This window comes from Pithys albifrons, chromosome 16 (assembly GCF_047495875.1).
Source record: "Pithys albifrons albifrons isolate INPA30051 chromosome 16, PitAlb_v1, whole genome shotgun sequence".
Taxonomy (NCBI): Eukaryota; Metazoa; Chordata; class Aves; order Passeriformes; family Thamnophilidae; genus Pithys; species Pithys albifrons.
The window spans coordinates 1,866,115-1,880,492 of record NC_092473.1 but is presented as its reverse complement, the minus strand read 5'-3'; the positions used below and the strand labels follow the sequence as shown (position 1 = coordinate 1,880,492).

Here is a 14,378-nt window from a genome sequence, read left to right as displayed (position 1 = left end):
TCCCCACAACTGCCCCCACTGCACTGAGTGAGACACAAGTAAGCTGCAGATTCCATAAATGTTTATGACTCCTGGGGAAAGCCTAAATCAGAGGTTCAGAGTCTACTCCTTTTGCTGAAGAATGACCAACACCATGGCAACTGGGGAATTCCCCTTATTCCTGGCCCTGCTTCAGCATCATCCAGGATTTTCCTTTGGTCAGCTTATGCCTCTGGTACAGCCCCAGCATCATCTCTGCTCACACTGCCATGAGGCAAAAGCTCTTCCCAAGCAACTCCAGCCCAGCCCACCCCAGAGCTGGGCAGCTGGCAGGTGACTGCAGAGATCAATGCTTTAGCAAATAAGTTAATGCATTTCTTAATAACTATTGTTAATCAACAACTGTTAACACTACACCTTCACCAAAGTCTGTGAAAATACATCCCAGTAGAATGATTGGCTCAGAGCCAGGTTCCTGAGTGGTCCCATTTGGAGAACCAGAAGCTGCACGAGGTGCTCCCAGCCCTGTGGAACACCCCAGTTCCAAAGCTACAGTGAATTCCTTATGCTCTGGCCACAGCTCTTCATGGTACTTGCACCACTCACTGGATGAAACTCATGTACAGCACACCTCGATTTCCACCCAGGGTGGGAGACCCCTCCACAGTCAGCAACTCAGTTTGCCCACAAAGGCCCTGCCAACACTGGGCATCTGTGCAATAGGAACACTTTGGCTTAAACAAGGTAGAGCTTGGCCTGTTCTCCAAGCTGTACCTGTGGGATTAGGGTGAAGTGCTCCCCAGGGGAAGGGTCCAACACCTATTTCCCACAGAAGCTTTGCAGTACTCAAACTCTCAGGACAGAGAAGGCTGCTCCAGCACTCCGTAGCTGCAGCAGCAGAACATCCCAACTCAAATGGTCCTGACTGAGTTAAAAATACAAGTTCTTGACTGAAGCCATTTTGTTGATGAGACTATTGTTGAGGTACTTCAGAGGCAATTACTGCTCAGAGCCAGCTTCCAACCAGCTCAGCTTCTGCAGGGCCAGCACGAGGGTGGGACAAGGCAGCTCCTTTCCTTGCCTCAGGCTGGAGTCTGCACCCTCACACCCTGACCCTCCCTGCAGGCTCTGACAGAGCATTACCAGGAGCCGGATGTGCTGATCAGGGTGAACACAGCCCTGCATCCCTGCTCACCAGGAGTGCAGCCCACAGCAGGAGCTGGGAAAGGAACTGCACCGCCCAGGAGAAAGGGAAGGAGTGGCAGTGCTGGCAGCACCTCTCCTAAAGGGTTCAGTCACTCCAGGCACCTGTGTCCCCTCCCAGGAACCCCTCCTCCTCTTCCCAAAGGAGCAGCCACAGCCTGAAATCAGAGCCAGAGGACTCGTTACAGCAATGTAGTGAGGAAGTTTTATTTGGAAACATGGTAGAAGTTTGTAACCCAACACTGGGTGCACGACTCTGATGCCGGAGCATACGCAGTTACTACTGAAACACGGGAGTGTTTCGGACAATTGCTGTAATAAAACACGAAATTCTCATACTCCAATACCAGGACACTACAGCAACCTTTAGAATCAAAGTTACATCCAAGGAATTCTCTGCACTTACAATTGACCCCACAGTGTAATCTACCTATATATAAGATTAATATATATAGCATGGGAAATTGAAAATCCTTGCTCCATAGATGTATGAACATGTCAAGTCTTTTATAAATAAACATCCAGTGAAGAGAAAAAATTACATTTCTAGTTCATATTTATACATAAAATACTAACAGCAATGGGTGGAAAATTGCACACGGGCCACCCCAAGCCATGCAGCAGGCTTGGAGCAGCCCATCCAAGTTAATATTGAAGTACACACAGGACAGACGAGTCACTAACATACATTGCGCATTTACAAGAGATCAACTACCAAATTGGGACAACTGTACACATTGGAGAGACCATTTTCATTCTGGAGCTTTTTTGTTTTGTTAAAGGTGGATTTGTTACATCTCTTTACATCATACCGCAACATTTACTTCGTGGAGAGGATAAGGGCAACGATGAGGCCGTAGAGACCCAAGACTTCAGCGAAGATCAGGATGAGGATCATGCCCACAAATAACCTGGGCTGCTGTGCTGTTCCCCGGACACCCGCATCGCCCACGATGCCGATGGCAAAGCCAGCAGCCAGCCCACTGAGGCCCACGCTCAGGCCAGCACCCAGCTGAAGGAAGCTCCTGTGGGACAGAGGGGCACACTTTCAGTGGCAAGAACAGGACATGCAGCCGTAAGCTCTTGGCTCTTCCAACAAGCCCGGTGTGCCTGTCAAAGCAGGTGCTTCCTGACACTCCCTGCTCTGACACTTCATAAGGCACTCAGCAATAGGACAAGGGGGCACGATGGGCTCAAGCTCTGCCAGGGGAAATTGAAGTTGGAGAGCAGAAACAACTTCTTTGCAGAGAGAGTGCTCAGGCATTGGAATGGGCTGTCCAGAGAGGGGGTGGATTCCCCATCCCTGGATGTTTTTCAACTGAGCTTGGCCGTGGCACTGAGTGCCATGATCTGGTAAAGGGACTGGAGTTGGACCAAGGGTCAGACTTGATGATCTCGGAGGTCTTTTCCAACCCAATCAATTCTATGATTCTATAAATGGGCAGCAGTGGAGGATCTTCACCTGCTATTCAGGTGTGACTCATACTCCACGCTAATCTACTCGGCCTGGAGTACACATGGCCACTCATCAGCCTGTTTGTGGCCAGTGCAGGCTCAGTGTGCTGTCAGAGCAGCACTAACACTTCCAGCAATGCCCATCCCACAGTGCTGTGTGGCCTGATAGCAGCTGCTCATCTCCAATCTTTAGCAACCTTACATACAGCCACAGCACATCCAGGTCATTATCAGGTGTCTTGCTCTGCAGTAGTTGGGCAAGAATGGTTTTCCAGGTAGGATACCTGAGGAGCAGTCCCTCTATCAGTATCTGCCCACCTGGCAACTGCAAAGGAGCATTTGTACCTGCTGTTTCAGACAAGCACACTGCTCATCATGTACAGCAACACAGATCTCTGTCACATCTCAGCAGCACCATTTTATTCCAAGAAGTCTCAACCAAGCCAGTTCCAGCTACTCTCTGAAGCCAGGAGCAGATTGAGTTTCAGACTGTACCTGCTGTAAGGCCCAGTGTATAGCTGAAGGATTGATTTACCATCACATAAAGCAGAAGCAATATTAATTATTCACTTGCATCTCCCAGGCAACAGCAGAACTCGGACAGTCCTGCCTACGCACTCCAGGTCTGGAGTCTGGCACAGTGACACAGGCTTTGCCTCCTGTTCCAGTGCTGCCTGTCCGTGGCTTCTCTCAGCCCCCGGCAGGAGCTGCAGCCCGATCGATCTGTGCCAGCCAGCACAGCCAACTGTGCCGGGAGCGCTCCGGGCTGAGGCAGCACAGCTGGAACGCAGCCCGCGCTCCTGAGCCCAGCACTGCGCACGGACAGCCCCTCCAGGGACCTCCAGCCAAGCCCACCCACACTCAGGGCACCAGCACGGGGGCAGGACCACCTGAAACAGAAGTGCCACGTGCAGCAACTTACTTGAATAGCGTGATGGTGGGCGAGAGGGCGTTGGCAATGAGCACTGCCACTACGAGGCCATAGATCGCTATAATCCCCGCCATGACCACGGGGATGATGGACTTCATGATCAGCTCAGGCCTCATGACAGACATGGCTGCAATACCTGTGCCACTCTTTGCTGTTCCATATGCAGCTCCCAAGGCTGGAAGAGAAAAAAAGAAATGCATTAGGCACATCCTGAAATACCACTTCCTTCACTAGGCTGTGGTGTGAGAACAGCTGAGCCAGCACAAGGAAGGATTGTGCAAAATTATCCCCGGTCACTTGACAGCCAGGAATACTTGCCTAAGGGATGAGGAAGTGACCTATCCTAGATCAAAGCAAGAGCACCAAGAAGGTGCTGTTCAAACACTACTGATAACTGAGCAGCCTTTCCAGGCCAGCTCCACAGCAGGGCACACCCCCAGCAGTCAGACATCCCTGCTGAGGGACCAAACCCCAAGGTCCAAAGTCACTCACTGTGCCCTCCCAGGCTCTACACTGCAAGGCTCAGCCAAGCAGAGCTGTCTGTCCCAGCAGAACACAGCTCAGAGCTGGGCTTTGCAGAGCTCTGACACACCTGAGCTGAGTTCAGATGCACAAGTCACCTTCATCACAGAATCCCAGACTATTCTGAGCTGCAAGGGACCCACAAGGATCATCAAGTCCAGCTCTTCAGTCAATGGCCCACACAGGGGATTGAACCCATGACCTTGGCATTATTACAGCCAAGTTTTAACCAGCTGAGCTAATGTCAGTCATGGGGCCTCTTCTCCCCCAGAATCCCTTTGCCTACACTTCAGCCTTGGGGTTAAATGTGCCACTGCAGCTTCCTCAGACACACTGAGATAAGCAACAAACTAAACCACTGCTGCTCCATGTCATTGCTTGGAGAAAGGTGCCCTCAGCCAGAACCTCACCTGTGAAGGATTCAGGTCCAAACACTTGTCAATCCAACCACTGGAACCACAAAGTACAGTTTGGTTTGTGGGTTATAGAAGACCACAACCACCTTACCCCAAAGGTTTCTTCATCACCTGTCCCAACACCTGAGCATGTAGAGACCCACACAGGATCCAAAGCAGAGCACGGGCTTATCACCTGCACCTGCACTACTCCGAAAACTAACTTCTGCCTTAAAAGCTTTGTCTGAGTCTCACAAAAGCTTCCATGAATACCTCATTCCTTGATTCTGCAGTACTTGAAAAGACCTCTTTCCTTCCAGCCCTACTGGGGAGTACCCTGGGAACTCTGTAACCTCAGACTGCACTCACCATCACCCCGGGGACAGCAATGCAGCTCAGCTGCCAGCCAGGAGCAAGGCCCTGGAGCAGCAGGGCAGGGCACTGGAAGGGGAGACGCTCTCATTTTCTGACACCAGTCAGAATTAACAGTCCTATTTAGCAACATAACACTCTTGCCTTCTCTAAGAGGCTCCTGTAGAGTCTTTAAACCATCGGGATTTAAAATCTTCATACTGTTCTGAGACTCACTAGTCGAGTTTGCTCCTGCCATATAAAACCTAAGGTTTCTCCAAGGGAGAGCTGATTTCTCTACAAAGATCTGTAGCTGCCTTACACCAGCATCCAAGTGGTGCATCTTGTCCCAGAGTTGCTGGGAGGTATTTGGATATATGTGCTCTCCTGCTCAGCCTTCCCATAAATTTTGTCTCTGAGAAGTCACCCTCCTGCTTGGCACTGAATCTCCACACCATTCATAACATAAAGTTCATCCTCAGAAGGAAGCTGAGTTTTAGTTTCAAAAACCTGAAGGGAAAGCCTCGTTATCAAATATTAATTTGTTCTGTACTAGCAAAGCTCTTGAACTTTGACTTGTCAGGGGCTGCTGAGGGCAATTCAGAACTTGAACTCAGCTTAGAAAGCCTGAGCCAGGAGCAGGTTTTACCTGCAAACATAAGCTGAGCCTGGGAACCATCACATGGATTTAACCAGCCATTTCAGTGGTGGCTCTGTTTAAGGTCTGGCCCTTAGGAAGTCTAGAAAGAAATCACTCTCTTGAATTAGGAACCCTTTCTGCTGGATGAAGCTGGATCCTGGTTCCACTATCTCCCCTGGCCACAGCATTTTGCAGAAGCCACTTCCCCTCTCTGTAATCATTTACAAACCTCTCCAGCAAAGTAGAGGCTCATGAGGGAACTTCATTTAAAATTGGAAAAGCCATTACTTCCTCCAAGCCTGAAGCCACTCCAAGGTGTTGCAATGAATGCAGTGATGGATTACAGAAGGTGATTTTGTAACCCCATTTACAGAAAGTCAGCCTGACCAAGCTTTGTGGAAGGGCAGAGCAACAGGAGCTTGTCAGTTCCCAGTTAAAACCCCAGGAACAGGCAGGACCTTATGCCTTGAACTTGGTCTAGACAGTTACAGAGAAAGCCATGTGTGCCAGTTTTCACATAACAGGTGTCACTGAAGCTGGGACAGTCACCAGTGGCACACACGGAGCTGGGTTGGTACACCTGCTCCCGAGGAAGCCTCACCAGCACCCTGACCAACAGGCACCTCCAGCCTGCTGGTCTGACAAGGCAGCTTTACCTGCCCTTCACCACCCTGACAAGTTCTCCTTGCACCTCTGGCAGTATCTCAGTGTTACAGCCCAGGTGGCAAAGGCAGCCCCTGCTTCCCAGTCTGACCCAGCCTCCAGTGGCACAGCCCCAGTTCTGGGCTATGGGCACTCAGGACAATGTTCATGCACACCTTCAGTTGTACCCTGTGGCAGCTCTGAACATCTGAAGCTCATGTGCTTCATAGGGTACATTTAAATATCCCTGATGCTCTGGGAGGACACGTTTTCCAACATCTGTGGGCAGGGTTTGAGGAGATCTGTGGCAGGCCATGGAAATGGGACAAGAGCTGTACCACTGCTACACACCTGGACTCCACGTTCTGTGGCAGACTATGCAGCTCCCTAAGCTGTCCCATACACACCATCCAGCTCCAACACCACCTTTAAAGGGTAGAGCTGCCAGAGAACTGTCAGAACATCTACCTGCCTACCTTAGCTCACCAGAGAGGGAATCCATGCTGGTCTCTAACCAGACACTGTGCCATTTAGAAGTTCAGTGGTGGTACAACACAGAAGTTGCTTTACACACCATTCAAGACTTACTCCCAGTAACCCTGTTTCAGAAGTTAACAGCATTTTGAAATACCCTGAGTTATTCCTTGAACTCACAAGCCAGACCTGACTTAGTACTGTTCCTGGGGGCAACTCACCCTCCCTCAGGGCTGGGGAGATGCTGCCTGGCACCTCAGCACAGCTGTGGCTTCATAGCCCAAAGTGGTGGCAGAGGGAGTGAGGCTGTGCAGCTCCAGGGTCAAGGAGGAAGTAGAAAGTCCCTTGCCATGTAGACTGCAGTGTCAAAGACTGAGGACTAGTCATGGTCTTGCCACTGCCAGGACTTCCAGTAGGGCTCTGCCTCCAACACTCAATCAGCACTGGAGCAGCTTGTTCTTCACATCAAGTGCCAGTCCCAGCATCAGAATCAGCCTTTTGCAGCTGAGGGACAGCTCAGGTCACACACTGGGAAAAGTAACCTTGCAGGTGAGTCAGGCCAAGTGTCCCCATGTGACAGTCCCCTGGGACAGGAAGAGGCTCTGGGGAGCCTTCCAGTCAGGGAGATCCAGTAGCAGAGATCCAGTTTCACCAGTGGATACATTCAGACAAGATCAGCCCAGGAACGGAGGCTCAGAACCAGCCACACTCCAGCAGGATCTGGTCCATTCAGAGCCAGGGATTCCTTTGGTGTCCCACCATGGAGAAGGTTTCCACACTGCACATGTGACACATGTCCAGAACACTAACCTGCAGAATTCCCCTGCATTAGGAAGTGAGGCAGTAACACAAGTCAGATTTCCGACCAAGACCACCTGGGATGAGCACTTACACCTGGAGCCTTCTTCAGCTCATCACTCCCCAGTGGGCTGCCCTCTGGAGCCTCCCAGGGAACAGACAGGCACCAGTTCACCAACACCCGTCCACACTCCAGCACATTGTTCTGGAGAACCGTTAGAGGTGAAATCCAGGTCAAGTACAGTCCTTGCTTTGCCATGCCAGAAACCTGGGCACTTCCACAGAAATAGGCTGCTTCCCACTGGTTTTCCCTGCCCCCCATTTGACACAGCTCCACCTCAGGTTACAGTAATAGATACTCCACAGGTGCCTTGGAAAAACCCTGTTGCTCTGCCAGGTGCATCTCTACAGAGCAAGCAGGGGAACTGTACCTGGAGCCTGTGCAAGTCCCCATCCCACTGGCTGAGGCCAGTTCCCCACAGGGGTGAATAGAGAAGCTGTCCTACAAGAAGGTGGAGACTCTTAAGACCTTCAGTGAGTCACCTGTTACAGGATTAGGGACAGCTTTTTGTTCTTCCCTAACGTAATGAAAGGGTGTGGGGATTCCCACCAAGCCTGGCACTGTCAGCTGACAGTATTAGCAAAAATCCTGCAAGGCTGGCAGGCCTTTTGGGTCAGTACATCTGAGAACTTAGAAGTCCACCAGCTCCTCGAGAAGCTGTCACAATAAAAGCAGCCCAAGGCAAAGAGGAGCCACCAGTCTGCTGTCCAAGAGCTGGCACTGCTGCAATTGGCACTCTGGACTGTCTGACAGCACATGGAGTCTTTTGATTTTTTAACTATGGTAAGGCTGGCACTAACACCATGGTGCAGAGTCTTGCCCTTCTGCAAGCAGCAAAGTCTCTCCAGCCACTTGTTACTCATTTTTATCATCATACAAGCTCCTCCCTGCAACCTTCAAGACAACCCATTTCACAAACTGGGTGATGAGCACTCTCCAGGTACTGACTGGCAGAGTAGTTTGGTACAGGACCCCTTTCCACCAAGCAGGTCCCAGGGCAGCTCACAGCACCCACAGCCCCATCTCTGCAGTGTGGGAAAGCCCAGGTCACCCGCCCACATCCAGCAGACACTCCTGTGGCCAGAGCAGCCTGAGCCTCATGCTCAGTACAGGGTTCAGGCTGAAGGAAGTGAGTTTAGCCAGTTATGGCTCACTGGTGAGAAGCACACACTGCTGTACAGCACTGGTTCAAGCAGCACCCAGCAGCCTGGCCTGCCTGGGACACTGCTCAGCCTGCAACCTCTGAGTGCAACCAGAGAGATGGAAGAGGCCAGTTTTAGGGAGAAAACCTGTCCTGAGGCAGCTGGCATCCATGTCCACTGCTGCTCCCAATGTTCCCACCAGAAGGGAAAGCACCTGGAAGCTCTGCAGAGACTCCATGGTGATTCAGAGATCCATCAGGAAGCCACAGTACAAACTGCAGCATAACTGCCTGGGCCACGTTCTCACAGCCAATGGTTCATACTGATGCTCCATCTCATTTTCAGATGTTTCAGACTGGCATTGCCAGAGAAGAAACGATGCCCTTGCTGAGATGCCTTCCCTCCATCTCAAGCAGCAGAAGCACTGCCCACCTCACTTCTGTCACAGCACGTAGGTCTGACATCCAGTGCTTCACCTGCTGTGAGGGAGGAAGGCTTAGGCTAATCTGTGCTGCAGACAGCCTGGGAGCTCCCCCACTGCCCACACCACAGGGCCTTTGAGGTGCTGCTCTGCCATTTCATTTCCCCCAAGCTCCTCTCAGAATGAGGTGCCCAGCTCCTCACTGAGCAGCAAGCAGCTCTCCTGTTCCACCCCCCAGCTCTCAGCCAGTATTTCAGGAAGCACAGGTGCCATTTGCCTTCAAGGCTGCAAGTTGTTTATAGTCACGGTGCCTTCAGGAATCAGCCTGTGCAGGGCTGGCAGATGCACCAAGCGACATGTTCTGAGCCAGCAGCTCCACCATGGAGGTCCCTTAAGAGCCAACCAACTGCTACAATATCTGCAGCCCCAGTTTAAAAGAGAAATACTCTTTCATTAGCTCTGTAGCAACACCGAGAAGACACAGGGCTAATTTAACACTGCTGGCTAGAGCTCCCTTCATGAGGAATGTTTCAGCAGCTCGGCAGAGCAGCAGCTCCTGAAGGCACTGAATGCCCAACTGGAGGGCAGGTCTAAGGACAATCCTCCCCACACCAGGCAGGGCACAGTGGGCACACCAGGCTTTCCACAGAGCACCAGCACACCCAGGACCAGCCAGCTTTGCCCAGCACCACACTTGTCTGTTCTGGAGCTCAAGTCACATGGAAAAGCCACAATAATTTAATCACTCAACAGCACCTGACCCTGAGCCACCACATTTTACACATGGGAAATAAGGAACTGCAGCAATGAGTTGTAATCTGCAAATAACCAGACAGGCTTGAAGATGGCCAAGGTCACAGCAGCCTGCTCTTGTCTCTCACTGACCAGAACAAGTTCTGCTATTTACCATCAGCAGGTAACGATCACAGGTCACACAGCACTGCACAAAGTCACTTGTTTTCACATCAAACCAGCCTGGACAGTACAGAACCTGAGCATGTTTACTACAAACAGGTCTCAGAACTACAAGCTCCACAAGAATGTGATCTTTAGATACAGCATGAGTCAGACATGATCACTGCACTAATTAAAACTGATCCAGGACAATTTTAGAGAGTTTAACCCTGCTTGTCCAGACTTAGCTCCTTTCTTCTAAATCAGGGTGGGGTTTTTGACAAAATACAATTAATACCAGAACATGCCATGTTCCCATTACAAAGCCACATGACACTGCAAGTTTTAGTTTATCTATATTGACACCTCTGCCATATTGCCTTAAAAATCCAAACTACTTCACTACGTCCCCACATCCAAGACATAATTTCTCTGAGCAGCACCTATAACCTGCTGTCAGCACCTGAACCCATCAGAGGCCCTGGCAGGAACACCTGCACGGCTGAGACCTGCTGGAATTACAGCTCCACTGAGGACGGGAGAGCTCTAATCTCATGGATGCAGGAGCAGCTGACACAGATCCTGCATCAAGCACCATCACACACCAGCAGTGACATGACAGATACCAAGGCTTCATTACAGCTTAAGCCCTGACTGTGCATCATCACCCCACTCAAACCTCCCCCTGCAATCCCACAGCATCACACTGTCAGCCATGCAGCTTCCAGGGAAGGCTCCACTGCTGCTTCAGACACACCTCAGTGAATTGTGCTGAAGCACCAACTCCAGCCTGGCTCCCACTGCTGTTCCTGATGGAGCAGCTCCCATGCCACAGCCAGCTGTCCAAAGCCACACAGCCATGTTCCTCTGCTTCCCAGATCCACTCTGCAAGAGGAACCCAGGGTCCCCTTCCTTGCAAAGGAAGCTCAGTATTTAAGACCATTTCACAAAAGGCTGTGAACTGCTGACTACTTTTGCCCAACAAGTGACTATGTCTTAGATTCCTCTTCTATTATGTCAGAGGAGAGGAACGAGGCTGGAGAAGGGACTGGATGTGGCACTGAGTCTCCTCTTAACACCTCCAGGGACAGAGAATCCACCATGTCTTAATCCGACCCTACTGTGACCACCAGCCCAGGGCACGGAGTGGGGTCGGATCAAGGTTTGGACTTGATGATCTCGGAGGTTTCTTCCAATCCAACTGAGAAGAGCAACAAGGCTGGAGAAGGGACTGGAGCACAAGTGCTGTGGGGAGAGGCTGAGGGAGCTGGGGGTGTTCAGCCTGGAGAAGAGGAGGCTCAGAGGTGACCTCAGCACTGTCTAGAACTCCCTGAAGGGAAGTTCTGGCCAGGTGGGGGTTGGTCTCTTCTCCCAGGCACTCAGCAATAGGACAAGGGGGCACGATGGGCTCAAGCTCTGCCAGGGGAAATTGAAGTTGGAGATCAGAAAGAAATTCTTTGCAGAGAGAGTGCTCAGGTATTGGAATGGGCTGCCCAGAGAGGGGGTGGATTCCCCATCCCTGGAGGTTTTTCAACTGAGCTTGGCCGTGGCACTGAGTGCCATGATCTGGTAAAGGGACTGGAGTTGGCCCAAGGGTTGGACTTGATGATCTTGGAGGTCTTTTCCAACCCAATTGAGTCTATGATTCCATGAGGCAAGAGGCAGGTAGGTCAGCAGTCCCAGCACTGGCTCCTGTGGCATTTCAACCACTGAGTTTTCAGGAAACCCTCACTTGTCAAGTGTGAGTACAATGACTGAGTTCCAAGGTGGCCTCAGCACGGGCATCCCCCCAGCAGGTACAGACTGAGCAAGACTAAACACAGCCAGCCAAGCTTTTGTTTTAGCCAACACTAAAGCCATGAATGTGGGTGGTGTGAAACACCAGCCCATGGTGCCCACACCAGCATGGCCAGACAGCTTCCTAGTTTTAATCCACTGTCTCCTTGGCTGTCTGCACAGTTTAATATACGACATTCATGAACCAAGAGCAGCTTCCCCAAATCTGTCCTGCACAACCAGCCACCATCTCAGACGCTCCACACAGCTCGAGCTACAGCCAATTCAATACTGGAGGGGCTGGACTGCCCAACTGGGAGCCAAGTGAGGTGGCAGACGAAGACCAGACAACTCGCTCATGGCTGTGGAGACACTGGCTAAGACTTCAGAAGAAAAAACCAGACCGACTCCCAGTTCTTTTATTCCCAGTTACTGTAACACTTGCATTTTGGAAACAAACAGCCTTTGCTGTGTTACATCCCAGATGTAACGGCAGGTCTGCACCCACCAGGCCCAGCAGTGACGCTCTGGGGGGGTTGGCAGGCTCGGAGAGGGGGCAGCACCGCAGGGGGGTCTCTGGGTTCGAGGCAGCCCCGCCGGTGCCTCCGCGGGCGCTGCTCGGGCAGGCGGAGCGGTGCCGCAGCATGACCCAATTTACACCGCACTGTGCTCGCCGCAGAGGGCCGGGCACGGAGCGGGCTGGGCCGGCATCCCCCGGCACGGCGGCACCGCCGGCCCGGCATCCCCCGCACCCTTCGGTTCGGCCCCGCATCCCCGGGAGCCCCCGGCACGGCCCGGCATCCCCGGGAGTGCTCGCACCTTTCGGTTCGGCCCCGCTAAAACCCGGTGTGGCGTTACCGGGAGATGGCTGAAAGCCGCCCGTGTCCCGCTCGCAGCGGGGTGGGGGCGGCCCGGTGAGAGCCCCGGGGCTTGGGGGGGAGGGTCCGGCCCGGTGAGACCCCCCGGGATGGGCGGGAAGGGGGGAGGGTCCGGCCCGGTGAGATCCCCGGGGGTGGTGGGAGGGCGGAGGGTCCGGCCCGGTGATGGGGGGGGGGGGGTGCCGGGCGGCGCCGCCGCAGTCACGTGGCCCCGGGGGCTCCGCCGGCGGTGACGTCACCGGCGGACCCTCCGCCGCCCCCGGGAGCCCGGATGGAGCGGGGGGAGGGGAGCGGCGGCCGCCGGGCCCGCAGGACCCCCCACCCTGCGCCCCGCCGGGCAGGGCACACCGCGGGACGGGGACTCGCCCCCGCCACCCTCTCCCCGGCCCCTCCGGTGCCGGTCGGTGCTCACCGCTGAAGACCATGGCGGCCGAGGCGCCCATCACGGCGAAGAAGGAGGCGTACTCGGGGCTGGCGCCGGAGGACATGGCTGCGTGGGCCGGGCCGGACCGAGGCGCCGCTGGAGCGGGACTGTGAGAGGGCGGGAGGGGGAAGGCGGGAGGCTCCGCCGCGGCGCCGGTCCTCGGCGGGCAGCGCTCGGCCACAAAATGGCGGAGGCGCGGCGGGCGCGGGCGGGTGCGTGTGTGTGTGCGGGGAGGGCAGGAGGGAGCCGGTTTGGGTGCGGGGCGGTGGCGGGCCGGGTGGCAGCTCCGTCCCGGCGGCAGTGGCGGCGGCGCGGGCGCTGCGCCCTAAATAGCGGCCTCCGCAGGACAAAATGGCGGCGGCCCGCCCGTCACGTGACCGCGCCCACCGCCCCCGCCCGCCCCGCCCTCAGCGCGCACCACGCGCGCACGAAGGGGGGGCCGCTCGCTCGGCCTCACGGCTGCCCCGCACCCCCAGCCCCGTTCCCGCGGCAGGGACAGCGCCGAGCACCGGCGAGGCTCGGGGCTCCCTGCGCGCACCGGGCCGCGGGCCGGGCGCCTGGCCGCGCTGGACGTGCTGCTCTGCCCTCATGGCCCTCCTCCCCCTCCGCGCCGCCAGGGTGGGCCCGTCCGGCCCGGCTGCCGGGGCCCGCTGAGCGTGATTCAGCGCTCATTTGCATAAGGGGCGTGTCCCGAAGAGGCCCCGCCCACGCGGCGGCTCCGCCCCGGGCCGGGGGCGCCGGTGCCACGTCCTGGGGTCGGTGTCATGTCCCGGGGTCCTGTCCCGGGGTCTGTGCCGTGTCCCGGTGCCACGTCCCGGTGTCGGTGCTCTGTGCCGGTGTCATGTCCCGATGCTGTGTCCCGGTGCCACGTCCTGGTGTCGGTGCCATGTCCCGGTGCCCTGTCCTGGTGTCGTGTCCCGGTGTCGGTGCCTTGTCCCACTGTCACGTCCCGGTGCTGTGTCCCAGTGCTGTGTCCCAGTGTCCTGTCCCTGCCACACCGCCCGGGCCGTGTCCCTGTCCCCGACCCCAGGACACAACCTCCACCGCGTGTCCCCGTGCCCATCTACCGTGTGCCGGTGCCGCATCTCATGTCCTGTGTCCCATGTGCCATGACCCCGGTGCTGTGTCCCCCATGGCACATCCTGTGTGCCATGTCCCCCATCCCGTGTCCCGTCTCCCATGACCCCGGTGCTGTGTCCCCCATGGCACATCCTGTGTGCCATGTCCCCCATCCCGTGTCCCATGTTCCCCAGAGCACATCCTGTGTGCCATGTCCCCCATCCCGTGTCCCATCTCCCATGTTCCCCAGAGCACATCCTGTGTGCCATGTCCCCCATCCCGTGTCCCGTCTCCCATGTTCCCCAGAGCACATCCCGTGTGCCATGTCCCCCA

The 14,378-nt window shown here is 54.8% G+C and overlaps 1 protein-coding gene across 1 annotated transcript; it reads right to left on the bottom strand.

Annotated features, from left to right (window-relative positions):
- Nucleotides 1-1,364: 1,364 nt before the first annotated feature.
- ATP6V0C (ATPase H+ transporting V0 subunit c) lies at nt 1,365-13,351 on the bottom strand. The gene is made up of 3 exons (XM_071571268.1): nt 12,975-13,351; nt 3,560-3,743; nt 1,365-2,207 (listed from the first exon to the last, which is right to left on the bottom strand). The coding sequence occupies exons 1-3, from the start codon at nt 13,048-13,050 to the stop codon at nt 2,003-2,005; spliced, it is 465 nt and encodes a 154-aa protein (XP_071427369.1). The 5' UTR covers nt 13,051-13,351; the 3' UTR covers nt 1,365-2,002.
- Nucleotides 13,352-14,378: the final 1,027 nt, after the last annotated feature.